Below are 25,490 nucleotides of genomic sequence, written 5' to 3' on the forward strand. Positions count from 1 at the left end.
GTAAAATAATAAAATAATGATCATTGTTTTTCTGAAAATATTTTTTAATATACAGTTGCATTCACCATACATGCGTTGCATTTATTAACTCATATCCAGTCATAATATTTCTTGATTATTTTCAATTAATACAAATGAGTTAATGACTTTTATGAATATCATTAAAATTATTCGATGGAAAACAACGGGAAGGATAATCTTCAGGAAAAGACGGAGTAGAGGACAGAATTCAAGGTTCTTATGGTTTACAGAAGTTTATTAGGTTTATCAATCAAGTGTGAAATAGTTTCACAATATTAAACACGAATCTGGTAACATGATTGACGATATATAGTTAATATTTCTCTAATAAAACAGATAAAGCAAGTAAAATGTAAAAAAAAGAGCACTTTTGGCATTTTATACTAGCTCGGAAGAATTCTATCAATATATATTGTGAAACTGTCTGTTTTTAATTTATAACGATACTAAAAGAAGACATAATAAATAAATACTAGTGAATGATCGTTCTGAAAAAAGTGATGAACGTCGGCTTTACTCTCACACGTGTGAAGTCGATTTTCACTACCGCATTTCTTTGATCTAATAGCGAACAGTATCTGTAATCAGTCGCTTTAATGACTTTATATTTAGAGATATTTATGAGAAAAATCAGAAAAATTGCAGGTAACTTGACTCCGCCAGCCACTATCTTGGCCAACGGCGTTTTCGAAAGTCAATTTCTATTCTCACTTTTCTAAACGCGCAAACTCTTATGTCACACCCCCTGTAAGAAACATCGCTAGACTCCGTAGGATATTTTCGCTCTCTATTTCTTATGCTTGAACCTGTTCTCATGCAAGATCCAACGTAAAAAATATATAAAAATGACTCGTATTCTATTCTCACGAAAGATCTGATGCATGAAACTGTCCTCACATATGATCTGACGTATGGTCAGATCATATGTAAGAAACCAAACTTTTATAAAAATTTATAATAAATAACAGTGTTTATGTTTATTTCTGACCATACGTCAGATCATATGTGAGGACAATTTCATGCATCAGATCTTTCATGAGAATAGAATCATTTTTATATATTTCTTACGTTGGATCTTGCATGAGAACAGGTTCAAGCATAAGAAGCAAGAGGCGAAAACATCCTCCGGGATTTACCGATGTTTCTTACATTAGAACTGATGTAAGAATTTTTAATAGGGGTATATATACACTTGATTGATAAACCTAATAAACTTCTGTGCACCATAAAAACCTTGAATTCTGTCCTCTACTCCGTCTTTTCCTGATAGAAGATTATCTACCACCTTCCCGTTGTTTTCCATCGAATAATTTTAATGATATCACAATGGATAATCGAGAAAATAAAGAACACATCTCTGACAACGGTAATCTCACTCGGCAACAGCTGTCTTTTAATGGAACACCCTCTCAACTCGCTTAGATGTCCACCGCTCTTTACTGAATCCATGGACACTGATTCCGTAACTGCTTTCGCCTTCTAACCAGCTCTTGATTTATATAGTGAATAAGGTAACGTTTTTCAAAATATTGCAGCTCAGATCCGCTTGTCCAAACTGTTTAATGATTCAAATAAAACTCAATTCAACTACGATTCAACCAGACAACAGTTCAAAAATTATAGTAAAAAAGTGAAATTAAGTTACCATCAGAATGATGATTCTCGCAGCAGCCAAGAACGTCAATAATAAGTAGTAACAAATCTTACTTCTATCATTGATGGTAGATCACAGGTAAATAACAGGTATAGTGTTGGACCTAAAATATCATCCAGCGAGATTCCTGTTTTTATTAATTGACGTTTCAACACCTGTTCTGGACACCCGAGCAACGAGTGAGACTTCTCATTGGCTCGGGAGAGTCTCGAGAATTGACACATATGGTGCTCATGATCGGCATATAGTCAGTCGTCGTGCGAGAAAAATATGGAAACATCAAAACACCCTTTAAGGATCAAATATCCATTTACCTTAGAGAAAGAGACAAGCAGTGGTCGCCATCATAGCCGAGTTGCAAGCCTCGAAAGAAAAGCGGGGTGTCAGATCGCGCGAAAAATAGAACTAGAGCACGAAAAGTTATGGCGCCGGGCCTTCGATCCGTATAAAAAGAATCGCAAGAAAGAGAGAAGTTTCAACGGGGAGCGGCCAATATCCCCTTAAAGCGCCCGGCAGATCCGATGCGCTCTGACACTTAATAAGGTCGGTACTCTTTGCGCTTTTTAGCCTTTACTTAGCTAGTAACCTATCTAATTAGGTTTACCGTTGTTTGTTTTGTCTTGGTATTTTCTGAGCTTGTTTATTGTCTTTTGCCGTCAACTAGTTTCCATTTATCAATGTTAATTTGTAAAGAAGTAAATAAAACGTCCTCCTTCTGAGTGGCCATTTTAGCCGTTATTATATTTATAATTTGAGGTCGTAGGACAAATAAAAACTATCACTTCACTAATTTTAATAATAATTCAGTTTTCTGACAAAAGTGCTGTGTACAAACGTCTACTCTCTTCAGAAATCAAACGTAGTAATACGGAAATTTAACGCGCAGATTTCAAATGTACAATACGAAAGTCTTCAATATGCAAATAAATAGATAGCACTTTATACTTCTATAAATTTTTCAAAATTATACAATTAACAAAATGGATGGTGTTACATCGGTAAAACACAAAATAAATCTCAGGTACGTTTTGGAGCAGTTATGTTCTCAGATGCACTTTTTGGCCTATCCTTATGGATAATAACCAGGACGTGCGTCGTCACTATCATGGGAAAATCCTTTTTGGCGTCATGGGTTCAAAGATTCATCATAGCACATATTTGGCGATATGGTTAGAATTACTTTACTACACACTCGGCAAGAAAGTAACGGAAGAGACCTAGCTAAATATGCAGTTAACCACACGTTTGGCTATTTTTAATGAAATTAACTTAAATTACAGAACCCGAAAGCTGGAACAGAAGAAAGAATACAAAAGAAGGAAAAATTATTTTGTTGAACTTTTATTTACTTACATCTATAAAAAAATTTTCTTTTTATGGAGTAGTGGCAGAAGCATCTTGCAACGAATTAGCAGCTGAAGCTGGAGAGACCATCTAAGTGAGTAGGGTCTCTTTTTAAACCCTTAGCGGGCGAGGATGTGGTAACACTTATTTATTATGAAAACAAGTTTTATTAACTTTGAACATTAATTATATAATTATTAGAAGTTATAAAAATTGAAGTTAATCATTACGAATGTAACAGTAAACTTTTGTTTCAAGTTTTGTTAATTGGTTAACGCAAAATAACATTATTGATAGTTACAAAAAAAATTTCGCAATAATAAGTTACAAAGAGAATCAATAATCAAAAATAATCATAACTAAATATATTTATATGTATCACTGCCCGGATATTAATTCGCGACCTGCAAAGTACAAAATACGCATTATTTTCGACGATTGAGCATCGATGATACCAAATGAGGCTAGGTCAAGGGGTTTATTTAGTCAAGTTATGCCTCAGACTTTGATTTCATCGATGATTAATCATCGAAAATAATTCGCATTTAGAAATTTTTGTTTTTCGTTAACATTAAATTTCTGTAATTCGGCCCGCCTTAAATGTAATTACCAAGAGAAGCTGATTATTTATAAAAAAAAATCTGCTTATTTATTATTATTGTACATTTAAATTTGATCATATTTTATTACATGATAAATACTATTTTTGTTGTTAATTTAATTTATTTAAATTAACATTGGTTTTGCGATAGACACGATCGGCGCATAATGCAGTGCGCATGACCAACACCACACTGTACTGCACTACTGAGTACTGCCTGTGCAAGAAGAGGAGATTGCCATTCACTCATTAGGTGGCGCGCGGAACAACCAAGAATCTTTGGTTTGGTAACACGAGTACTGAGTTAGTTTTCCAACATGGAGACTGTATATAGTCTCCATGTTTTCCAATAACTTTTTCTGCATGGCTGTGACGTTCCCTAGTATCTCCGTGGTATCCACGACTGAAAGTGAATAGTTCATCTTAGTGTTGACTGTTGAGTGTTGACGGAGGACGCCGTGTTTTTATTAACTTATAGTAGCAGATAAACCTTGTTAATTTTTCTTACGTATTTTGAAGCTTTCCATCATCAAGACAGATTCAATATATTTTGTCATGGGTCGACTTGCTGTGGTAATATGATAAAATTAATTTTTTTTATGTAATAATTTGATTTTTATGGAGTTAATGTTTATTAGAAAAAATAAACTTGTTTTGTAGCTTGTTGGAGATAGTGATGCAGATGAAAGATCAAGAACTTTTATATTTCAAAATGAAGGACATACTTTAGGAAATGTTTTACGCTCTATCATTGCTCATTAGTAAGTTTGATTATTTTATAATGTTTTAAACTATATTTATTGCATCTTTTTTACATAAGGTAAACTAGCAAAATTTATTGTGATTTATTTTCCAAATAAATTTAGCTTGAAATTTGCTATTTGTAATAAGCAATTTTTTAAATTATTTTTTAATGTAAATTACAAAAATTATTTAATCTTTTCAGCTTGTCTCTAAAATTCAATACAATGAAATGTCATTTAACAAAATAATAGTGAGAACATAACATCTCATAATTTTTTAAATCTTGTAAACCAAACGAACAAGATGAGTAAGTGATTTATTTCATTGTATTATCATTTTTGGGGTGAATTTTTAAGACATAACTTTTGTGAGTTTTTTTAAGATTTGATAAAAATAAAATGTAAACATCAAATTTTTTTTTATTTTTCAGTCGTGATGTGGAATTTTGTGGCTATACTGTACCTCATCCAGCAGAATCTAAGATGCATTTTAGGATACAAGCTAAAAATGGAAAAGCTGTTGATATTTTACGTAGAGGTTTAGAAGATCTTTCCAAAGTTTGTGATCATACAACAGAAACATTTCAAAAAGCCATGGAAGAGTATAATAGCACCAATGAAATGGATAAGAGCTAACATTTGTTTTTCTAGATTATTAACTGTATAATCTTAAAGTTATTTAATTTGTATTATATGTAATGTAAATATTCCAATAAAATTTGTTACTCAAAGTAAATGAAACCACTATTTGCAAAACTTTAAAACTATTAATTATTCTTTCTTTTAGTTTATGATTAAAAACAAATATGACTAAAAATATAGAGAAGTATAAACTATTAAATTTACAAGTGAAAAAAAATTAATATTGAAAAGCTATTAAATAAATACCACAGATTTAAAATTTTCATTAAGGACCTTTATTAATGTAAGTTAAATCATATTTAAATAACTTCAGCAGGTCTGGCTCCCGTTACAGGTCGGTGGTTTTTGAACAGATGGTCAGCGTACTCTTGGTAGGGTGTCTTTGTCAGTGACATCTCTTTCCAGAGATCGGGTGTCAAGTAAGCATATGTCTTTGCAATAGCTGCATATGTAGCTTTGGCAAAATTACCTAGAGTACAAGTGGATCCTCTAGCAGAGGTGTAACAGTCTTCAATACCAGCCATCTGCAACAGTTTCTTGGGAACTGGGGCAGATACAATACCAGTGCCTCTAGGTGCTGGGATAAGACGCACTTGGACGGAACCACATTTGCCAGTAACTTTGCAAGGTACAGTGTGGGGTTTACCAATCTTATTACCCCAGTAGCCTCGACGAACTGGAACAACTGACAGTTTGGCTAAGATAATAGCACCACGAATGGCTGTGGCTACTTCTTTTGAGCACTTGACTCCCAGACCAATATGACCATTGCTGTCACCAATGGCAACAAAAGCCTATAAATATTGAAATTTGATTATTAGTAATCATAACACAAACTCTTGCGATGACAATAAATGAAAAATAATTACCTTAAAGCGAGTACGCTGTCCAGCACGAGTTTGCTTCTGAACAGGCATGATTTTGAGGACCTCGTCCTTAAGAGAGGTGCCAATGAAGAAATCAATGATTTCATACTCTTTGATTGGCAGAGAGAACAAGTAAATCTCCTCAAGAGAGTTGATCTTTCCATCTCTAACCAAACGGCCCAATTTGGTCACAGGGAGCCATTCTTTGGCATCTTCCTTGCCACGGCCACGACCACGACCACGTCCACGGCCACGTCCTCCGCGGCCACGCGGTCCACCACGATCGCCAGTACCGCGGGAACCGAAACCTCCACGAAATCCTCCACGAGCGGCTGGAGCTGTGTCCGCCATGCTATGAATTATAATAATCTCTTAGATTTACGGTCATTATTGATAATATTTTGCCAAATAAGTAGGTTGACATTTATTATTGCTGCTTTGCACTTGACACTAATAATTTAACCCCACATTAAAATTGCACGTGGTACATTGCTAGAGTGCAACTGTCACGTTATTTTACGATATTTAGTTTTAAAAGCAATAAAATTAAATAAAAATATTTTTTAAACTGAAATTGAATGAAATTGATGCATAATTTATTGTTAAAATTAAATAAATATGACCTAGCTACTTACTTTATTTTTTTCCTATAATCGTGATTACGGAAGTAAGAACACAAGCGCTACCTACATACAAATAGGGAAAGACCGGAAAGATGATCTTTGACTTTGCTTTGACTTTCCTTAGTTTTGGCGGATAATTTGGTTGAAAATATTTTATTATAAATAATAAACCAATTAATAGATTTCACATTTAAAAAAATCATCGGGTTATGTATGTATTATGAATTTGTATTTATTTAATTTATTCTATCTTCTTTGACATTACATGTGCTATTTTCGTTTCAGATAGAAGTCTATATACACTTATGATCAATATTACAATTATGAGTTTGGTTGATTGCAGTTGAAAAGTAGTTCGAATGAAAATTTAAGTAAAGGTTTTACCAAATAAAAACTATACATAATGAAAATAATATTAGTTTATTTTACAATCTGATTGATGTTTAAGATAATCTATTTAATTAAGCCTGCTTCTCTTCAATTTTGACTAAACTAGTTCCTTTTAAGAAATGTCTTTCACGAGTAAAGTTTCATTCATAAAATAAATGGTATTCTTGTATAATTCTAACAATGCCATTGTTATATGAAGTTTCTAGTGCGATGGTACTGTATGAAAGTTGATTATGCACTAAATAAAGCGAGAATGTTGCTGCAAATGTTTATATATGCATGTACAATACATACAAGTCAGGAGACAATGTAAAAGTGGCCCGCAAATTTTCATACTTATAGCAGTTTCAGTCGGAATAAAATAAATAGAAAAAAAAGTCAGCAATAAGTAAAATATAATTACTATTTATTACAAAAATTTATATGCCTACAAATGCTTTGTAATTAAATAAAATATCAAATGTCATAAACTTTGATACTTTGATCAATTAAAAAAACGAATTATGAATTCTATCAATCTTATAACTACTTTCAATGTGGCGGTTGGAAAAGGTGCAAATTAAAAAACAACTTTTTAAAAAAGTACCTCAACACATGACTTTAATTAAGATATACATATGCTGCTTAATCGTTTTTTAATGGTAATCGTAATAATTATACTAGATTTTTCATTCACTCCCTTTTACTTGCATCACTTCAAAGTTCCCTAATAGTTGTTATTAAGTTTTATATAATGTCCATTCGCCAGCTACATTAGTTAGCTCTATTATAAAATAGAGGAGATATACATATTTACATTTATGTACAACTGTGTCCTTATTCAACACATGCGCTTATCAATTACATTTTAGCTAAAAAAATTGCACGTTTGGACTTCGATGTTGGCTGTAGGGAGCGAAAATATTTAGCATTAAATGATTTCTTTGTAATATTCACACAGTCAATAAAAACAATTTATCACAAACAATCTTCCAAAGACCATTGTCTTTTTTAGTAAGAAATTTCTCTAACTTTCATACCTGCTTAAAAAATGAAAGTTTCATTAAAAATTACAAGTTTGCTTTTCTATAATTTTAGTGAAATGAATATTAAGTGCTTTTAATATTTAGAATGAAAATAAATAAACAAGTTTTATGTGTAACATCCGCAAGTAGAATTGCAATGGAAACCAACATCGATCAGTCTTGACATCGGAATTAATTTTAAAAATCACTGCATACGCGATTGCAAGACATAAATATAGAAGAATAACATTAACTAAGATTTTGAACTATCTATAAGTTACTGGCGCCGTAAAGTTAATGTTATCAATCCATGTATAGATAGGCCTTTTGATTTATAAATGTCGTACAGTTTGTTTTCTGATGGTCGATACAAATTTTGCATAAAATGTAACATTACGGCGGAACTTATTTGTTAATCTATGCTTCATTTCGAAACTACTGATGCGTTGACCGCACGATAGTTTTCACACTGCTCATACTATCTGTAAAAAAATTCGCTTACAATCATTGACATTAAAAGACCGTTCCTATACTTATTCGGCGTTTAAAAATTATTAACTAACAAGCAGTTAACGTCTCCATTCGACATTATTGATTGGCAAACGTCCTCATTATTGCAGTAATTTTAGTAAAAACGTATGTTTTTACATGTCACGAAAAAAATTTGAAGCTATGAAGTCGTATTCTTACTTCTTTTTTTCAGAATGCAAATAATTATTAAAATAAGTAGTTGACATTCGCAATTGGCTATACTATTTTATATTTATAAAAGTAGTCACACGTGGATTGTGTAAAATGAAATACTTTTGTACACAATTTATTACTTAGCATAATTTCACATTCACATTTTTGTTTTAACGCTTGGCAAATTGTGATCGAATTATCGAATTAGTAACCACTTAAATATTTTGTTTTTCTGCATTTCTTACAAATATACTCTCTGAAAGGGAAAAGTATCATAAATTTGGATCACCGATTTACTTGAAATTTTAGGAAATCTTTTTGTACATAATAACTTGGAAGAAGCTGCAACCATTTAATCTTACACTCAATTGTTCTGTGATTACAGGTTACTTCCGTCAAACAAACAAAATACACGGTAATCTTGCAATAAAAATCCGATCGAATCTGCTCGTAATTTAATTAATATAGAGTTTTCATAATTCTATCAAACGAAAGTTGAGATCACCATTTTCAATAGAAAAAAAAATTGTTGAAAAAATCAAACCATTCATTCGTAATATTTTACTGACGTCAATAAAATGATTTTTTCCTCGGAAAATTAGCTTATTATTTAAAAAGATTTTGTCATGTAACTTGAACGGTTCAACTTATTAAAAAAATTTTTATTTCTACCGAAAGGATTTGATTTCATCTTTCATTTGATATTATTATGAAATCCCTATATCTTTTCGACTAAGAGTTATTTATATCACGATTAAGAGTATCCTGAAATTTGTATGTTTCGACGAAAATAACCTGTAACTTTGGAAAACTCGGGAATTAAATCGATTGGCTGTGAATTCTTGCATGTTTTTGTGTACACAAAGATTCCCAAAGCTTCAAGACGATCGGTGACCCAAATATATGGTACTCTCCTTATGAGTGCAAATACATACAATATATATCAGTTGCACATATTACTCACATAGCACTTAGTGCCACAACACAATGTTCATTTTAAATACTTCATAATTAAGCTTTGGTACTTCGTCGCAAGCATTAGAGGAAACAGGCCTTTGTAAGTTAATCCCTTACTAACAGTATTTTGTTACATAAAAGTATAGCAATGTGTATAAAATACGACGAAGATCCCAAATAAAAGAAAACTTTGTTTTCAATCGTTTAAAGCTTATCTCGTGAAAATTGTACGCACTTCACGTAAAAACAAAATAACAAACTTGCTTACTTTCTAAGGTGATTTTAACTTCAAGTATGAAGTATCATTACGGTTTAAACGTTATGAACAGCTTAGCGCCAATTTCTTGAACGATAATAATAGTCGCCAATAGAACATATAGTGACGGTTTCCAAGTATTTAAAATCAACGCGTACTTGCAGAAAACAAACAAAAAATTGAGTGACCTATATGCTATAATAGATAACGTAATAGAACTTATACTACGGATTACACTCACATTATATTTTCTACAAAAAATGATCGGATTGCAATAGTAGAAATGCTTGTATTACTTAGAATAGCTAAGTTCTTTTTCATTAAAAATACTACATAAATTCATTAGGTGGGCAGTTTTAACTACCAGATAATATCGTAGGTATGCGCGCAAAAATTATAAAATTGATAATTTGATACTAATCTGATGAGCCAATAAAATTCATGTTAATCTGTGATGTAATTCATGCGAATCTTTAACAATATAACGTTGCATTCAAAATGCTAACGAATTACTAACAATCTGAAGTTGTATGATTTTGTATGAAAGTGTATAATACTACGAAATTATTTAATTAAACAGCTATTTGGAACTATCTCATGGGTTGATAAAGATTAGCAATCTATTCCATAATCAAATTTACGTAATTTTTTTCACGTATTAAAAGTTAATTTGTTTCTTTTTCAATGATATAATTTATTAAGACCGATGAATATAAATTTGTTTTTCATAGTTTTCATTGTCAATTATATTGATTCGTAAAAATAACAATTATAATAGAGATTCATGGCACAAGTGATATTTAGTAGTACACATCTATACTACTTAATTTTTTTAGTAGGTGTTCCTGCTATTATGAAATTTATCAACATTTATTTGATAATTTAGTAATAATTCTTTCTTGATTATGCTTTCAGACGTTAAAATAAATTGCACAAATAAGCCAAAAATGTGCATTTTTAAGATGGAAATCCTTATTTGTCATTTATAATGTTTATTCACAGTCTTCATATCTCCGAAACCATAAATGTATCCATAAATCAATTTTAGATTAAAGACAACTATAATCAAACAGATTCGACTTCCGTAAAGAAAAAATTTATAAATGAAAAATAAGAACACTAAACAATGTTTAAAGAAAATTCAACATCTCTTAAAAATAAATAAAATTATGGACTATGCTCAGTCGAATGAATAAAAGAAAGAAAAAGAAAGTGATGTCACTTTAGTTTTCAGTATTAACAGGCTCGCGTGCATGGTGAATTCTTACATGCTTATTATGATTGGACTTTGTGCTACTGGATTTGCCGCAGATGTGACAAACGTGAGGTCTTTGTCCCGAGTGTACGCGAAGGTGCTCCTTCAAATAATACGACCTATGGAAAGCTTTGTTGCATACATCGCACGTGTATGCCTTGGTTTCCTCATGTTCTTTGACGTGACGCAAACAGTTGTACTTTCGGATGAACTGTGCCCCACAGTAGTTGCAGGTGTAGGGTCGAACATTTCTGTGAGAATTCATATGGGCGGTATAGTCGCTGTTTCGATAGAAAGCAGCGTTGCACTGATTACATTTGAAAGGCTTGGCGCTACGGTTTGCATGAGTCCACTTGTGTAGTTGCAAATTCCACTTGGTGCTGAATGCTTTAGGGCAGAGTTGGCACTCGTACGGCTTCTCACCGTTATGAACTCTCATGTGTACTGCTAAAGATGATTTGAGGTAAATGCACTTGCAGATAGGGCACTCAACATTTTCATTGTCCCGCTGTGCGTCCGGCACGAAGCGCTTATTGTGCGCTCGTCGCATGTGACGTGTCAAGCTGGCCATGTGGATGAATCGCTCGTTGCAATAAGTACACGCCTTCGGTTTCTCGTCGTGGGTCTCCTTGTGCCAAGCCAACTTCTTTTTCGTGTGGAATATCTCTCCACAATGGCATATGTAATCCTTAAGCTTCTTTTTAATGTTCAGGTGATGACGATTTTTGTGTTGCGTGAGGTTCGAATAGCGTCTAAAGGTTTCGTTACAAAGATTGCATTTGACAGGAGCGTTGCCAGTGTGTCCATTGGTGTGCTCATCGAGCTTCTGCTTGGTAAGGAAGGCTTTGTCGCACATGGTGCATTGGAAGGGCTTGATACCTAAATGGCGCTTCATGTGCAACTTGAAGTTCTGCTTACGGTAAAAGTACTTGCCGCATTGGCCGCACTCCAGAGGATGAATTTTTAAATGAAGGTTGTAAGTAGCCATGGAACTGAACTCTTCGCTACAAATCTGACACTTGGTCGTTTCACGAATACGCTTGGTTTCAGCATCGTGTATACGCCTGTGATGGATCTGCAGCGATTTCTCACTAGTGAATCGTTGATTGCACAAGCTGCAGATAACTTCCATAGTTGGTATGTGCAACCCATCTATCTTTGATTCGCTGTCTACTTTGGCTGTATTCTGTTGTGGCGGTTGCAGTTGGTGTAACAACGGCTGCTGATAAATCTGCTGTGCGTGCAGACCGGGAGCGAAGAGTTCATCAAACACATTAGTACGGCTATCGAGAATCTTAATTTCTTTCAAATCCTGATGATCCATGTTATCATTACTAGTAGACGGACCTGCTTCTTTGTGCACCACGGTGCTATGTACTCGACGCTCTTTAGGGCATTCGAACACCTCCGGACAGTGCGAGCACTTAAAGACTCTACGGGTTGGTGTTTTGCGGTCGCGATCTTGATCGAGAAACAGACTATGAGTGAAATGTGTTGCAAGAGAACGACTGTCAAGCAGTGGACCAGCGTTATTTTCTTCGTGATCCGAACCTTCGAATTCTTCCCAACTCTCGCGTGCCATAAGGTCATAAGATGTTGACATGCGCGAAGACTCTTGCCCCATGTAGAGCTAAAATAAGAAAAAAATTGATGAGTATTGCAATATTTATGCGGATTTATATTTCAATAAAATCAATGAAAATACGTTACCTGCCAAGCCGACTGCTCGGTGCAACCATTGCTTTCCTGTTCCGATAGTTCACCTCTGGGTGGCATCGTCTCATCTGCTCTCATGTTTACACTCTTGACTTCCTCATCGTTGCCAGCCCCATTTTCGCTGCTCGACATCGACTGTTGACTAGTACCACTTACTGCTTTCTGTGACGATTCACTAATAAACGTACTAGGTACGAGTATCTGCAGCCCGTCGAACTCAAAAACATTCATAGGCCCTGCATGAGCATCTTCGTTAATATTCAGTAACTCCGCCGAAGGTTTCTGTATAGTCGATTTATTAGAGCTAGAACAACTCTTGGAATCCGTACTTGTTGTCGGATCGGCACTCTCCGATATGTTTAACATATTATGCGAGGCACCACTGTTAGACAGTGGATAAGTTTCATGGTGCAAAGTTGAGTTAGGTTGATGCTGCTGAGACGTAGGGCCCAAATTAAGTGGAAATTGAACTGCCGAGTAGTTATCGGCGATGATGGTCTGAGATCGAAAGTCAATAGTTTGATCCTGCTGTCTTATTTCAGTATGTAGCATGGCTTTACAATCTTCTCTGTAAACTGTTTTCTTATCATCGTGATTGTCATTGATTTGCTGCGAGGCAGTGTCCATCAACATTTGGTCTTCTTCCTCATCTTCTTCATCGTCTTTGCTGCCGCAACTATCTATATCCGAGTCTTCTTCTTCATCCTCCATTGGACCATAAGAAGAAGATGAATTGATGGATACAGGAGAACCTGGCGCTCTACTACGACGAGCTTTCATACTATTTACGTTGGTAGACAAATCTTTCGGCTTGTCATTCATATCAGTATTTTGCTCTAGGAAAGTATGATGCGGCTCTTCCAATTCCATATCAGCATCACTGTAGTTATCCTTAAGGCTATCACGTAGCCAAGTAGCTTCAAAACCAACTGGATAAGACAGCATGGATACACGCGAACGAGATCGACGACGATGAAATATTTTTTTCGACACTGGAGACGTAGGCGCCGATCGAGAATGCAGTGTTTTAAAATGATAGGACGAATGTGTAATTTTATGTATTTCTAAATTGCACTCTAATGAATCTGACGACGCTACGGAGGAAACGTCCGACTCGTCATGAGCGACAATGATTTTGCACTCAATCTGCTCGGGATCAATTTTATGATACGATACACTTATATTTTCATCTTCATCGGTGTGTTTTTCCATCGGTTCATCTGATAAAATATCTTGCATTTTGCGATGTGTCTTCTCTATACTCTCCTCTTCATATGTACTAGATAATTCTACATTGGTGAAATCAGACTCCATATTGCCAAGTAACTGATTTAATTTTTCTACTTCTGGCCTACTTGAACTTGAAGTTTCCTTGTCAGGAATTTGAATAAGTTCACTAGCTCTAACAACTGTCCGAGCAGCGTTACTTTGATTTTGACAATTGTGTTCCTCCTCATGGTCAGACTGAATTGTGTCAACCGTCACTTTTTTTGTCGGTTGCTCAATTGAGGAATCCATAGGTTCGGCAATCTCGGCAACATCATTTTCATGGTTTTGTATTTTGCTACCATCTCTCACAATAAGGGATGCAATATCGTCGTCGTCTTCAATATCCGGTAAGATCCTTTCAGTCTTGTCATTATCAGTAGTATCATTACAGAGTAGTGTAGGTGGATCCGCCCTGTTAAACAACGAAGATTAATAAAGTTCGTCGGATCAAGATTAAAACATGTTGAGTTAGTGAAATAAGAATCGATACCTGTGATATTGTTCGACGTTATTTTGCTCTTCTCTTTGTGTGCAGGCATTTTGATGGCCTCTGTGCTCCACAGATAAAGTTCTATGAGTCTCTTCAACTTGTTCTTGTGGTAGCTCAGGTGATGTGGGTTCCATGTCTGGCAGAATACTTTCAGGACCCGTTATAATCTCCGGGTCGATCTGCCGTTTGGGTGGCTCGACCACCAGCTGCTGTTGTGATTGCACACTCGGCGGCTTCGACGTTGGTATCGGCGGTGCCGGAAGTGGTAAGGTTGTCATTGTCGTCTCACTGACAGGAGTAATGGTGACGTTACTCGTACTTGTGGCAGCAGTTGGCCTCATTCGCGTCGTCACCGAGGGCACCGTTGTGGGCAGTGTCGACGTCGAGGTAGGCATCATTGGAGGTGCCGAGATCATTTGCACTGTAGGTATTTGCTGCTGATGATACATCCCGTAAGGATTGTATAACATTTGCATCATCTGGCTCGCTTGTGGAGGCTGCGCCTGAGCCATCGCGTATTGAGCGGGAATCATCATGGTACCTACAGCATTATTGGATTTTAATGAAATTGAAAATCTTCAGGTATTTTCGTTAAATACAATCCGAAGTGAATTCTAGGACGAATAAATAAACTAAAAAGAAGAAAGTTGAACTGACCATTATTGACAAATTGCTGGTAGCTGAATGAGGCGAACTGCGCCGGCGGAATCATGGCGTTGAGGGGCGGACACTCATGGTAAATGGGCGCAATGGGGAAAGGCGAAGGAGCCGCATGAGGAACGTGCGGGCTCGGCGATGCAGCCGGAGGTTGGCTAGCGGGTGTCGGTGCCGGCGAAGGGGGTGGCGCCGGTTGTGGCTGGCTGAACAGTGTTGAAACCCCACCAGCTGTAGCGGAAGCTCCAACGACAGCGCCACTGCCACTGGCCCTGATCAACGCCCCGATCACTTGCTCTTTCGGATGCGTGAACAAGTGTTTCTCCAGGCTGATGCCTTCGCGCAAGTACAGCGTGCACACTGGACACGCCACTGCCGGCGAGTCGCCGTTGCTGCTGGTCATACCACCACCGCTGCTGCTGCTGCTGCTGCTGCTGCTACTACTACTGCTGCTGCTGCTGCTGCTGCTACTGCTGCCGCTGCTACTGGCGTTGTTGCTCGGAGCCGCGGCCGGAACCGAGCCGTTGCTATTACTTGCTGCTGTGCTCAGATCCATTTTGTCGGAGTTGGCCTTTTTCACTTTCAGAGGTTATCTGGCAATCGATTATTGACTTTAGACTCAATGTGTAGGTCGCTGTCGATTTTTGATGATGTTTCCGAATGAATGTTGCCATTACTTATCAATGCTATCACAGTTAAAGCCAGTTTGCTTTCATTTTGAACGTTATTGACTAGCATTTTGAAAATGACGGCAATTATAGCGGAAAGAAAAAGAGGCAAACTTGCAAGCGGCAAATAAGCTGAGCAGAACGAATTACAAGCGCAGCTGATACACCGACGTGTAGTAATTTACCAGCTGCACCGCACATGAGTGACTACAGTAAAAGGTGTGCGCGCGTTGAGTAGAGAGAGCTGTAGATATATGTATAGGTACTTACACAGTAGTGTAAACTTACGAAAGCAGTCTTGATGAGAGCCCGAGCCGTGGATCGTCGGTAGGGCCGAGTGAAGTGAGAAACAGTTGAGCATAAATGTAGCTAAATTAGTCAGGCGGAACAGCAGAACATAATCCCTTGTCGCAGGACACAGTGGCTCAGCTGACTCTGAGTCAGCAGCTTAGCAGCAGACAGGATGACCGCAACGAAGCTGGACTGGCTGCGACGAGTCGTTGAAGCGATGGGCTGGTCGCTGGTCGAGGATGAGGCTCGGCTCGACTCGCCCAAAAATATCGACGTCCATGGCCCCCTCGCGTGCCGTCTGCGTATCATGCATGAACGAGCGAACGAGCGAACGAACGTGCGAGTGAAAGAGACAGAACGCGAGTGTATATGCCAGCGAACGCCAGAGAGAGACAGACACGCTCAAAGCAGAGCACAGCCGAGAGAGCAAAGTCTCTCTCTCGATTAAATTCTCGCAGTGTACCAATCCATGTGCGCCTATGTGTGTACTTTTTTCAGCGGAGTAGTAGGAGCAGCTCGGTCGGTGTGTCGCTGCTGCTGCTGCGCATCCTTCGCAACCTCATCCTCTCGCTCTCTCTCTCCCTCGGCGAGAAAGAGATATATCGGGGTTATAGTGCAGGCAGCGGCGTCCGGGGTCGAATCGATACCCCTCGTGTGAAATCGTCGCTGCTGCCGCTGCTACTACTGCCTGGTTTGCTTGCTTGCTTTCCGTTCCGACCTGTTCCGACTGTGACTACACAGTGAGAGAGCGGAACGGAGGCCACCACAGCGCCGCTCTCTCTCTCTCTCTCTCTCTATCTGGCTTTATTGAATTTCGTGGCCTCGCCGCCACCACTGCTGATGTTTATGCTCTCCCTCGTTATTGCTGTACTGCGCGTACCGAGCAATGCCTGTCGTTTGTTTATTGTTTATATAGGCTATCTCGCTCTCCCGTTCTTTCTCTCGTCTGCTAGCTTTCTCGCGTTACGTGTACACGCTCCGTGCCCCGGCTATACGAGAGCAAGCGAGAGAGAAACTCTTTTTTTCAGACGATTGCACAAGCCCCAGCGAGCGAGAGAGAGAGAAAAGAAGAAAAGGGACTCCGTTTCTTTTGGAATTGAACGGGTTTCGCTTGCTCTTACTGTACACACTTACACACACGTACACGCACACACTGATGCCTATCTTGTAGCCATGTGCAGCTGCTGACTTAAGCCATCGCCCTGGACATGAGCCTGCACACACGCACACTTACTCACTCGTATCGTAGGTATGTTACAACACTTGGAGCCGTGCCTGCACCTCGCTACTGATTGTCGAAGGTGCGATAATGTTCAGGCCTGGTGCAGCAGTTCTCCGAGGAAGTGGTTCGTTGATGATGGACGCACTTACTCTCGAAAATAGTTTATACGCGCACGCACACGGTCTGCTGCTGCACACAACCTTCCAGCCTGCCACAACGGCGACGACCAAAGCAGGCTGAGTCTCACGTCGAGTGAGAGGTAGACTCCAACAACAACGCCCTCTAGTCGACTTTGCCAGCGTGCTGCGTGCGGCTTAATTGCCTTTCCCCTCTCGCACTTACACTACTCCACTCATTCCCTTCTTGATTTATTTACTACCCTTTATCCCTAAATTACAATTCGTGCTTTTCATCTGATTTTCCGTATTTCCAATGCTTCTTTTCATTCATTGAACAAAGAGAAAGTACGCTTTGTTATGTTGTACAAAAGCAAACCTTATGAACTAATCACTTTTGTAGAGAAACTTAAATAAGCAATTTAACATTAAAAATTGTAATAATTGTAATGGCCGTCGACATCTTTTTATTTAAATTGCCCACTGTATTTTTTCAGATCGAAGATCATCGTTGCTAATGTCATAATAAATATATTTCGTATTCTTAATCATTTGAAGTAATTGTTTATTAATTGAATTTTAGAATACTTTCACATTTTTCAGCAAGTTATTAAGCAAAAACTCTTTATATCGTTCTGCCATGAATTTATTCAATTTTTAATCTACTTTCATAAGCTATATATTTTTTTTAATTTTAGCTTTATTTAGAACCAATAAAACGAAATACCAAATTGAATATGTTGCATAGAAATTATGCAAATGATTTTAGAAAAACATTCTACAGACTTATATATATCCTTTGTCCTTTTTAGTAGGACATTTTAAACTCTTGGGGGCCCGACCAGTCAACAGCAGCGAGATTATTGGACAGTGTCGCACGCGTATCATCTAGCAGGTCATAATCGAAGCTCCCGCTGTTGCTGGCACACAAGAATTTCTCGACGTTCTCTGCTTTATACCTGCGCTTTTGGAAGATCTGCTGGACCTTTTCGCAGATTACTATCTGAGCTCCCAGTAGTATAGTCCCAACGTTAGCCAGAATTTATAGCTTTGTCAATAAAATGCTGGGAACAAAAGCATGCCAAGAGCTGTCTGCGGTAAAAATAGACAAACAGAGAGTTATCATTTTACAACAGTGCGGAAATGGGAAAAGCCTCTTCGTGTGCTTCGTGGCATTGTCGGGTGACGCAGAGGCTGCCGAAGAGTCGATACCCCCGTGCCCCATACTGTACGTATAAAACGCTACGACGATGATTACTCGCTCGACAGCAAGAGGATTTTTAATTGGGAGGGTAAACATGCGAGAAAAGAAAAGAAGACATAGCGGATTGTTGGCAAATGAACAAATAATAGCGATGAGAGGCAGGAGGTGTCCGTTATACATAAAAGAAGAGCGTATAAGAGCTAAACCGAGAGAGTGCCTTGCAGTACGGTACATCGACTCGGCGCGGCTATTATTTAGGTATACGTTCTCCCTTTCAACGCGCGGTTCCTTGCACTCTCTCTTTCTCTCCCTTTTTTACCGGAGAAGGCCGTCGCACCCTGCCAGCCAGCCTGCCTCTCTCTCTCTCTCTCTCTCTCTCTCTTTCTCCCTCTCTCTCTCACGCGCGCGTCACGCGCTCGGTTCTCTCCTTCTGCGCTGTCTGCCTGCCTGCCTGCTTGCCTGCTGCTGCTGTGCTCGCTCTCTACGTATGTGTGAGCCTACAGGATTGCTGCTATGCTGCTGCCGAGTGCCGAGCCGAGCCAGAGTCGACGACCACCACCCGGGGACTTTGATGTGTGTCGGTCGGCTCTTGCTGTCTCCCTCTCCCTCTCTTTCCCGCTAGACTATGTGTGCGTGCGAGACACTATACCTTGGCTCCGAGGATGCTGTTGCTGCTATGGCTACATCCAGCTCTCTCTCTCTCTCTCTCTCTCTCTCTCTCCACATGTTAGCATGCTGTATATAAATGAGAAGAGGGAGTGAAGCTTATAGTACAATGTATATCAGAAAAGAGAGAATAGTACTATGTTGAGGCGATGGGTTGGACAAGAAGAATCCACGTCTATTGATGCTTATTAGGAACTAGGAGACCTATGCTATCTTTTTCTCTCTGGCCTCCTTAACAATGGACCCATATAAAAATGCTTTATAGTATAATCTGTACTTGCTGATCTCCGTCAGATCTCGTTTTTAAAAATACGCTTATTTTTTGTCTTATGGTGTGGCTAATTACAACATAAAAATTTACTATTCAACAAAGTTTCGCTTTAAAAAGAGTCTACAGTAGATAAAAATAGGGCTTCTTCATATGTATTTTTGGAATATAATCATCTATTTGACTGTGTAAATAATTTTCAGAAAAATATTGTTTGCAAGTGAAGTTGAAAAAGTAATATATCATTGTTAAAAAAATTGTTGTAAACCATTCCACTCGAATTCAAAATGAGGTTCGTGGAATGAGATTTTTTTGGTTGCCACGAAAATCGAGGAACTGATCGTCGACTCGGCTCAAGGTGGGACGATTTCGTTGGATCGAGGGTCATTGAGAAGGTCGTGCATTTGTGTGAGGACAGGTGTTGGAACAGTGTGGTGATGCGATGACGGTTGGAGCAGCTTTCATCATAGACACATCCCGCATATGCCTGGCTTTAGAGTTTTTTATATTATAAGAATAAAGAAACAAAAAATGATTGAAATCCTGTGAAATTTACTGAATTTATTAAATTTATTTGTCTCGATTTTTAGTACAAATAATTTTGTGTGTGTATGTATATATAAATGCATATATAGAATAGAATAGATTATATTATTATTTAGAATATATATATTCGACATATTTCGAGTTTGAACTTTTTATACCTACACAATACATATAAAAGTCAAAAATGCTACAAAGAGTGAAAGACCATGTTTTTGTTCTTATGTGGCTAGGAGTATTTGACATCAATCAAATAAAAAAGTTTTTTTAGGCACAATAGCATTCTTAGTAATTACGTCATGATTTGACATAGACACGATTTGTGTACATGAAAAAATGTTTAAAAATGCTTATATCACAATATCTGAATTCATTGTACCTGCAAGTTTCACAATAATATTACATAACACGCTGTATGTAACATCAACAAAGATAAATGCTTAATCTATCTTTGTTGGTAATTTAAATGTGTACAATAAACCAAATACAACCCATACAGCTATGTATTATAAAGGCTGCTTTCAATATGTTCTCAACATGTTAAAGTTTGAATATTGCATGCCAAATACAATTTTTGTTAACAAAATTGAGTAATGGTACAAAATGCTACATAGTAAAATGATAAATCTTGTATAAAAAATTAAATTCTTTTGTAATAAAAATTAGCCTTATGAAAAAGTACAATACAAAAACACTGTTGAAAATTAATCAATTGCAAGCATATAAATGCAAAGATCTCTTACATTTACATTTTTTTCATTTAATTAAATGCATAATGATAAATGATTGACAAGTACTCAAGCATTGCAACCCAAATGACTTAATTTCATTTTCACATATAATTAGTTATAATACAAAGGGTAGTAGTGGCATATTTTTTCAACTACCATAGCAATGGTAACACATTGATTACTCTCTGTTTTTATAATTTGGCTTGAACCAATTCAACTTCTCAATAAATAATCACTATAGCACAATATTTCAATATACTTGTCTAAAAAAATTCCACTGACATTATCACAAGTTTTTGCAAAATTATTTATAATACTTGATTACTCAAACAAATATAAATAAAAATTTCAAATTCATCACATTCAAGAGTGGATGGAGTTATTCTGTTTTTCAATGACGTAATATTGCATTATGGCATTGTTAATATTATAACAGTTTATAATTTTGAAAAGTGATTCATCAATATCACAGAATATTTATATACGAATGAAGAAAGATGAATTTTTGAATAAACGTAATATTTTCATATTGTAGTATTAATATTTAAGTGCTATAGTTTACCAATCAAGTAAATATTTTGAAGTTTGAATGTCCTACCTATATAGTAATTATGCTCCATTACTAACTGGAGGAAATTTAACAAGACGGGTCAACATCGAAGTGATGCAAGGTATCTGTTTTTGTTGATGCATAGTAATATTATCAGGTGTGTTTGATTCAAAATCTATAGCAACACGTTGGCAAACAAATGTAAGTAAAGTTAATAAATCATAACGAGTACCGTTCTCTCGAAGCTCAATACATAGGGCTTGCATGAACCATGAACCACGAGTTGTATTCCTCCAAGAATAAAAGCCTGGTATTGTAGAGTATGCAATCAAAAAGTCAGCGTGTGATGGAATGCGGAATGTAACAGTGGGTTGGCCATCAGTCTCGGTTCGCTCTTTCATGGTGATACCACTATCAAGTTTATCACCTTGGCAAGCTTGTATGAAGAAGAGTTTCGGTTTACCGGCAAGAGATGGACATTTGTCTGATGTAAAGTATGACCAGATTGCTTCAGCTTTGTATGGAGTATCATGGGCATACAATAGTCCAAGTTCTCCATGACTTAGTACAGCGACAATAAGACAATCATGTTGAGAGTGGTCCATCTCTGCTACTGTACATTTGCAAAGAGTTGAGTTGAATAACTAAAGTTTGTCTTAATAAATAAAGAAATAATAATTTTAATTATAATAAAAACAATTACCTGTTTCCAAATACTTGGCAATATCCTTGTGATTTGAATTGTGAAAATCATTAACTTCAAATCCTAGAACTCTGAGGGTATTGGCAAGGTTTTCGCAATCAACATTTGTACCATGACGTGGTTTCAAATGACTGATATTGAAAAATTCATGATTGAATATTATTGCTAGACCACGCTTGCCATGGTTCATGTTGTAATGAGTAGCATAGCGTTCAGTTGGAGCTGAGCGAATTTGATTCATTGGTGCAACGCTGTTCCTGTGTAGATAACAAGCATACATTAGCTCTTTGTTTGTGAATTTTTTGACCATTATCTTTACCCTTTCCAAATAATTGCAAAAGTATAATTTTGATACAAACTAGCAATTTAAGCTTGTTGGAAAATTTAATCAGAAATAAGACTATCAAAAGCTGAAAATTTACCTGCTACAGCCAAATGCGTCAGCAACATCAATGTCCCCCATTGTGTTGATTTCTCGCAACTTTTACAAAGCTGGAAAAAGAATAAATGCGACGTTTTTTTAAATGTTTCGGAAGTAAAATGTAATAAATAGGTTTTCTTAAGATATACAAGTCGCTGAAGAAAATGAAATTCTTGTTTTGAATTGATTGCTTACGCTGGTATGTTGATCCGCGATACCTTGAAATATTCGCAAAATCTTTCGTAAAGAACCCTTTTCTTTTGAACGTCGAACAATGAACCTAAGCGAGTAACTGATGATAGACGCATAAATGACACAGAGCCACCTACGAACTAAGAATTCATGTTGTGCGCATTGCCGACTGCGCAGTATCGTATTATTCTATGTATTATAACCGACCGCTATACACACGAATGCATATGCACATGTGTATGTACACATATTGCTGTCACGAATTTTGTAGTTCTAGTCGCTTTTCACTTCACAGCTGACTGTGAAGGTAGCCCTCTCGATTGTAAGGGAAATTGTTGAAATAATTTTGACAACGGTATTAATTGCCCTATATGTCTCTGATATCGGTAATAATTTCCCATTTTTGATTCGTCAACGGAAAATGTGTGAAAATCATAATTTTCCTCCGTACATGTACAGACTCGTTTACTCTAATAATTATTGATGAACTTTTATGTTTGACAGTTCAAAATTAAGATTTTTATTACCCTCGACAACGCCTCAAATCGCATTTGCTATTCCTTGCATAATTTTCAAATTAAAATTATTAATAATTTTCATGTTGCGACCTGAGATGGAAATGGAATGCTGAAATATGAACTGACACCGTTTTCCCGCCACTCACAATACGAAAATTATTAATAATTTTAATTTGAAAATTATGCAACGAATAGCAAATGCGATTTGAGGCGTTGTCGAGGGAAATAAAAATCTGAATTTTGAACTATCAAACATAAAAATTCTTCAATAATTATTAGAGTAAACGAGCCTGTTCATGTACCGAGGAAAATCGTGATTTTCATACATTTTCCGTTGACGAATCGAAAATGGGAAATGATCACCGATATCAGAGACAATTAAGGCAATTAATAACGTCATCAAAATTATTTCAACAATTTCCCTTACAATCGAGAGGTCTATCTTCAGTCCTCTATTCACTAGGTGCGTTATTGCATAGGTACAATTTAAAATTTTTATATTTTTAATAACAAAAACTTTCTAATTTGAATGAAAATATTGTAAAACAATTTATAAAGATATATAAATAACAGAATTCATTACATATAATTCAAGAATAGGAAAAATATCACATTATCAATAAGTTTTCAACAACAGCAAGATTAATCAAAAAGTTTTCAATTGCTGGAGTAAGATTTTTCTCTCTGATTGATTGAACAGGAACCTTCTTTTCTCCTTTAGAAATTTCTACAGTAGCCAAAGTTGTTAATTGATTTAACAAATCTTGAGTTTTGTCTGCAATTTCAGATATAACTTGCATCTCTGTTAACGATTGATTTTCACACAGCTGGACCATAAACATTGCAATTTCTTTGTGCGTTTTAGTCATTATAAAACTTTCTGTAAAAAAATATCACCAAATCAATAAACAAAAAATATTACTAAGTTTAAATTTAATACCTTTTGTATGATTGGGTACAATAATTTCTCTCGCTGGAAGATTTACCAAGAGATCATATAATTCCGGTCTTGAAGATATTAAACCATCTTTACAACCTGCTACATAAAATGAATGTTTCTGAAAATACAATGAAGTTAATTAATATGATGTTCTTGTAGTTATAAAATTTCAAATGTACCTTTAATTCAAGAATTTCATCTTGTATTAAATCTACCCAAGGAAACAAATGATCAGTTATTTTTCGATGTTTCATTAAAGCTGGGAAGGTTTTGATCCATTTGAATAATTGTTCTAAACTGTGATGATAAACAACAATACGTTTTTTGAGCAAAAGTGCTGTATAGATTAAAATTGTTTCCAATTCAAAAACTTTTATCAATCCCTTAACATTTGTATTTGCACCAAAAGATAAGGCATCAAAATCATCTGTTGCAAAGGACTCATTATCTTCTGTCACAAATGACCCTTTAGTGTATGAACTCAGATAGAGTTTCAATATGTCAACAGGATTGCCATTTTTATTATAAGTTTTACTAAAAAGTTTACAAAGTATTTCATACTTCTGAGGATAATAGTCCTTGGTATAGAGTATGATAGCAAATTGTTTTACCTGATGATAGGTATAGATAATTAAAATGAATGATTCTCACTCAAATAAATTATTTACTATTATTAATCATCCTTACCCGGCAAAGTTTTCCAGTATCTGAAGCATCATTATTATAAATATAAAACCAATATTGTCCATGTTTAGAAAAAGCAAATGAATGAGTATTATTATGCTCTGATAGATAACTATATTTTCTTAATATTAATGGTTTTTCATCTTCAATCATATATGGATAACTCCATGTCCATAAATTATCGTTATTACAATCTCTTTCTGTAAAAAATAAATATATTATTTAATATTCTATCAACAACACATTTTATACTGATCAAAAAATATTTTCAAGTTTAAAATAAATTCACATACAGGTATGAAAATGTGATTTACTGTAATTTGACAGTAGCTTAAAGATTGATATTCTAAACTATTATGTATCTTACCTAATATACTACACAATACTAAATCTGTGAGAGGAGCCATGATTATTTATTTTTTACTGAATAAAAATATAATTTTTCATAAAATTATGAAAAATTAAATACTTTCAGATACATTATTTTGGAATGAACTAAGTTTAGTTTGTTTTGTTGATTTTAAGGTTATGTTAACGTCAGGATAACGTATGATGCTCAGTTGGATAAATATTTTTAATAGGTAAAATTGGAAATTGACTTTCT

The 25,490-nt window shown here is 36.1% G+C and overlaps 4 protein-coding genes across 5 annotated transcripts; 1 reads left to right on the plus strand and 3 right to left on the minus strand.

Moving 5' to 3' along the window:
- Window positions 1–3,860: 3,860 nt before the first annotated feature.
- On the plus strand, window positions 3,861–5,097 carry LOC131663187 (probable DNA-directed RNA polymerases I and III subunit RPAC2). The gene is made up of 3 exons (XM_058933387.1): window positions 3,861–4,193; window positions 4,281–4,381; window positions 4,795–5,097. Exons 1-3 carry the CDS (start codon window positions 4,176–4,178, stop codon window positions 4,997–4,999), a joined length of 324 nt encoding a protein of 107 aa, XP_058789370.1. The 5' UTR covers window positions 3,861–4,175; the 3' UTR covers window positions 5,000–5,097.
- Window positions 5,098–5,257: 160 nt separating this feature from the next.
- Window positions 5,258–6,547, minus strand: LOC131663205 (small ribosomal subunit protein uS5). The gene is made up of 3 exons (XM_058933433.1): window positions 6,507–6,547; window positions 5,875–6,223; window positions 5,258–5,799 (listed from the first exon to the last, which is right to left on the minus strand). Exons 2-3 carry the CDS (start codon window positions 6,220–6,222, stop codon window positions 5,305–5,307), a joined length of 843 nt encoding a protein of 280 aa, XP_058789416.1. The 5' UTR covers window position 6,223; window positions 6,507–6,547; the 3' UTR covers window positions 5,258–5,304.
- A 928-nt stretch (window positions 6,548–7,475) lies between these two features.
- Window positions 7,476–17,581, minus strand: LOC131663203 (uncharacterized). Of its 2 annotated transcripts, none has more exons than XM_058933430.1 (5): window positions 16,126–17,581; window positions 15,173–15,762; window positions 14,516–15,056; window positions 12,751–14,437; window positions 7,476–12,670 (listed from the first exon to the last, which is right to left on the minus strand). In XM_058933430.1, the coding sequence occupies exons 2-5, from the start codon at window positions 15,723–15,725 to the stop codon at window positions 11,009–11,011; spliced, it is 4,443 nt and encodes a 1,480-aa protein (XP_058789413.1). In that variant the 5' UTR covers window positions 15,726–15,762; window positions 16,126–17,581; the 3' UTR covers window positions 7,476–11,008. The 2 variants fall into 2 exon arrangements, with proteins under 2 accessions (XP_058789413.1, XP_058789414.1); XM_058933431.1 differs by having other exon boundaries at window positions 16,108–17,581.
- A 2,574-nt stretch (window positions 17,582–20,155) lies between these two features.
- Window positions 20,156–25,428, minus strand: LOC131663073 (DENN domain-containing protein 10-like). Its single transcript, XM_058933163.1, has 9 exons — window positions 25,254–25,428; window positions 24,890–25,086; window positions 24,382–24,813; window positions 24,203–24,320; window positions 23,875–24,142; window positions 22,748–22,844; window positions 22,554–22,612; window positions 22,132–22,388; window positions 20,156–22,041 (listed from the first exon to the last, which is right to left on the minus strand). Exons 1-9 carry the CDS (start codon window positions 25,291–25,293, stop codon window positions 21,488–21,490), a joined length of 2,022 nt encoding a protein of 673 aa, XP_058789146.1. The 5' UTR covers window positions 25,294–25,428; the 3' UTR covers window positions 20,156–21,487.
- Between the last annotated feature and the right edge of the window lie 62 nt (window positions 25,429–25,490).

The sequence above is a fragment of the Phymastichus coffea genome, unplaced genomic scaffold (assembly GCF_024137745.1).
Source record: "Phymastichus coffea isolate CEN01 unplaced genomic scaffold, Cenicafe_Pcof_1.1 PCOF00031, whole genome shotgun sequence".
NCBI lineage: Eukaryota > Metazoa > Arthropoda > Insecta > Hymenoptera > Eulophidae > Phymastichus > Phymastichus coffea.

Bases quoted from the DNA above. Each gene is read 5' to 3' on its own strand.
- LOC131663187 (XM_058933387.1), top strand. The intron at 4,382-4,794 runs GTAAGTTTGATT...TTTATTTTTCAG, and splicing joins CGCTCTATCATTGCTCATTA to TCGTGATGTGGAATTTTGTG.
- LOC131663203 (XM_058933430.1), bottom strand. From the start codon at position 15,725: ATGGATCTGAGCACAGCAGCAAGTAATAGCAACGGCTCGGTTCCGGCC. The intron at 14,438-14,515 runs GTATCGATTCTT...GTTGTTTAACAG, and splicing joins AACGTCGAACAATATCACAG to GGCGGATCCACCTACACTAC. The intron at 12,671-12,750 runs GTAACGTATTTT...TTCTTATTTTAG, and splicing joins CCGAGCAGTCGGCTTGGCAG to CTCTACATGGGGCAAGAGTC.
- LOC131663205 (XM_058933433.1), bottom strand. From the start codon at position 6,222: ATGGCGGACACAGCTCCAGCCGCTCGTGGAGGATTTCGTGGAGGTTTC. The intron at 5,800-5,874 runs GTAATTATTTTT...CAATATTTATAG, and splicing joins GACAGCGTACTCGCTTTAAG to GCTTTTGTTGCCATTGGTGA.
- LOC131663073 (XM_058933163.1), bottom strand. From the start codon at position 25,293: ATGGCTCCTCTCACAGATTTAGTATTGTGTAGTATATTAG. The intron at 22,613-22,747 runs GTAAGCAATCAA...GCTTTGTAAAAG, and splicing joins TCGCGGATCAACATACCAGC to TTGCGAGAAATCAACACAAT. The intron at 22,389-22,553 runs GTAAATTTTCAG...TTATCTACACAG, and splicing joins GACGCATTTGGCTGTAGCAG to GAACAGCGTTGCACCAATGA.